The sequence below is a fragment of the Aureobasidium namibiae genome (assembly GCF_000721765.1).
Source record: "Aureobasidium namibiae CBS 147.97 unplaced genomic scaffold scaffold_37, whole genome shotgun sequence".
Lineage (NCBI taxonomy): Eukaryota > Fungi > Ascomycota > Dothideomycetes > Dothideales > Saccotheciaceae > Aureobasidium > Aureobasidium namibiae.
The window spans coordinates 49316-52579 of NW_013581172.1; the positions used below are offsets into that span (position 1 = coordinate 49316).

A 3264-nucleotide genomic window follows, 5' to 3' on the forward strand; every position below is an offset into this window, starting at 1 on the left:
TCAAGCAGCATTAGGATCAATCCAAATACTGCCATACCCACCAATTTTGCCATGCCCACCTTGAGTATGGGTACCATCACTGCGGCCTCTGGGACTCAAACTCGCAATCTGCATCATCCAATCATTACACTCGCCCTCATTGATAGTCCAACCAGAGCGAACGTCATCGTTTGTATAGTGAGCTGTTTTCCTCCGTCAACATCTAAACCCTCGGCGGTCTTTTGCGAAGAGTGCAGAGCACTTACCGGCGAGGATACCAGGACCTCCACTGTGCAGGGTCAATCCGGAGATTTGGGCGTTCGTGGATTTTCCCCAGGGGACTACTTGGCCGTTTTGATCTGTAGTGATGCAGTGATTAGTATGTTTTTTTGTGATCAGATTGTAGGAGGGGATGACATACTTGCACACCATTGATTGACGCCTCTCTCGATCTCATCGAGGTTCATCCATTCGCCGCTGTAGAAGGGAGTGACTTCAATCAGATCGGCTCGTTTCTCGATAAGGGTGCTGTCGGTAATGGTAACGGGTGCAGCGGTGCACAGCGAAACGGTAGCAATGATGAGAGGGAGAGAGAGATGCATGATTCTCATAAGCTGTAGTTTTCTGGGGTCTTGAGTGTTGTAGTTGTTGTGCTGGTATTGCTTGGATAGAATGGCATGATCAATGTTCTTCCTAGCTCAGTGGGATGACCAGGTCTTTATATCTGTCTTCGCCGGTATCTTTGTTTCAAATCAAGCGTACTCCACTTGAGAACATTTTCATAGCTGTCCACGTAATACAGGAGTTAGTATGAGCCACCACCAACAGTGACTGGATAGGCTGTATTCCACCAACCTAGTTATGCAGGTGATCATCAGGACTACATCTCATGTACCATTGGCCAACGACATTCGGTGTAAAGTGACCAAAATAATTCTATGGCAGTGCAAAAGAATCTCAATCCCAAAAACAGAACAAGAGCTGCATGCAGCATGAGACTCGAGGCATATGCATGCACGGCGGTATTCTTGGCAAGCCTCGTTTCACACCACCGAATTTCGAGGCCCGGATTTTGTCGTACATCCTAGACAGATTCATGGCAAATCGCTCGCATGAAAGAGCGATTGCAGAGTGTTGGTTTGACTAGCCTGGTCGTGTGTTGTTCGAGTTTCGCCATGGACGGAAGCAATGCATGTTGGCGATATCTCCTTTGAAGCCACATTTGCAAGATAGCGAAGGGCATGGGAATCAGAGTTCAGATGTTCCACGATACTTCAGATGTCCACTCTCCTCTTCCACCATTTCAGGCCATATCGATTCCAAGCCCACAAAAGGTAAATAGGGTCCAGCCGGTGCCTGGAGTTGAACCCACGTTCACCAAAAGCCGAAAATCTTGGCAACAAAGAGTTCATCTTTCTCGGTCTCACTTCGCTGCCTACAACCTCGACAAAAAGACTCACAGGGAAGAAACAAAAGATGATTCCGACACGGGGAATTGAACCCCGGCCTCCTCGGACCTGGTAGTGTCGTAGTCAACACGGTATGAGAGCGAGAAATCCTAGCCACTAGACCATATCGGATGTTGCTGATCAAATCGAGCTTTTCCGTACAAATCCCGCGTGTGTGTACATCATCAACTGCTGTAAGTTGAAGTGGTAAGTTCGAAGGGATGTAATGAAAATGATGTTAGGACCGATAGGGTAGAAAGTAGTACGAAGTTTTCGAGAAGAAATATGCAAACTGATACCCATAGGGAATTGTCCATGACTAAGCTGAATCCCTATCTGACATGTCTAATAGCATTGGAATCGAGATCCTGTTAGTAAGACTCGTTTTGAGCATAATCCTTCATGCTTTCGGATGTAATCGCCTGGAGATTGAACTCAGATGTCTTTGACGCTTCAAGACTGGTATTAGCTAGAATCGATAGGACTAAACCAGGTGCGCGAGGACAACATATTTACCTCCGTCTTCCATACTGGTAATTTCATGTTCGTCAGGTCGAAAATTGTGGTCTCGGGTTAGTATCGCCCTCGGCATCGTCTAGTCTTTCGCCTTGCGTCCGTAGTGAGAAAACACTCAGGTATTCCATCAAGAATATCGATGGACAGAGAGGATGGGGAAAAGGAAGGAGATGATAGGGCAAGCCGAGTCTCGGCACTGGGTCCGTGCGGGCGTCGGTCCGCGAAAATCTTGGCAGGCTTCGAAGTTTTGACCAAATTTTCAACCACCTTCAAAAATCGTTTTTCTGGCATCAGAACAAAAAGACAAAAAGATTGACAGCGATGGTTTAGGAATAGCCGAAGGCGGGGCTCGAACCCGCGACCTTGAGGTTGTGATATATCGTAGATGATAAGAGCCACACGCTCTACCGATTGAGCTACCCCGGCAGGTCTGATGATCAAGTTGTGTGACACAACTGGCTGCTGACATGTAGATGAGACGGCCCGGACAGTATATCAACAGACACTTGTTCGTACACATCTCGACCATCACGTACGCCTAGGCAGCCCGACCGGTAGAGGCCGCGGTGAAAGCATGGTCCAGTACCTCCACCGCGAAGTTGCCGAAAAACCTAGTATAACTTGCAGACAGCTCGGACCGACGAATGTACGTGCTTGTCGTCGTAGCTGTCGAATTGGAATCAATCAAATCCATGGCCAAAGGTCAAGGACAGCTGCCGAGTCGAAATGCAGCCGGGTGGTCAATCCAGAGATCGATTACGGAGGTGATATGCCGACTCAAGATTATTGCATGTGCGTATCTGGATACTCAAACAGCTCGAGTTGAGATGATGCATTGAAACTAGCATGCCCAGAGATTCGAGAGACTTGGCTGTGTAGTTGGGATTGCAGCCACGATACAGGTTTGTCGTCCAGGAGAGCAGACGGTGTTATCAAAGACAGATGTTGCTCATAGGCAACGGACCACTTGCCAGGAGTAGTGGTTGGCAGGATCTCAGGAGTCCAGACCTGTCTGTCCACATTGTCCATGCTGTTTCCGCGAGTACCGGAACAGTGGCAGGTTGGAGGAAACTCATGGCATATAACTGGATGAACAAAGGAGCACAAGAATAACAACAGGATAACAGAAGAATTGGATGTGTGGTTGCAAGATGAACACGTAGACGCAAGGGTGATAGGCTCGGAGAAGAGCGGCGGAGACGGGAGCATCAGCCACGGGAGGTGCCAAGACGGGGGTTCGAGGCGTCGTCATGCGGCTTAACACGCCAACAGCTATGCCTAGGTATCCAGCTTGCACTTTCCTCAGAAGACAGCAAGCACC

At 48.6% G+C, this 3264-nt stretch overlaps 1 protein-coding gene across 1 annotated transcript; it reads right to left on the reverse strand.

Annotated features, from left to right (window-relative positions):
* M436DRAFT_86662 (uncharacterized protein) lies at positions 1-581 on the reverse strand (the record flags this gene model as incomplete). Its single annotated transcript, XM_013566865.1, has 3 exons — positions 1-182; positions 246-338; positions 401-581. 3 exons carry the CDS (start codon positions 579-581, stop codon positions 1-3), a joined length of 456 nt encoding a protein of 151 aa, XP_013422319.1.
* Positions 582-3264: the final 2683 nt, after the last annotated feature.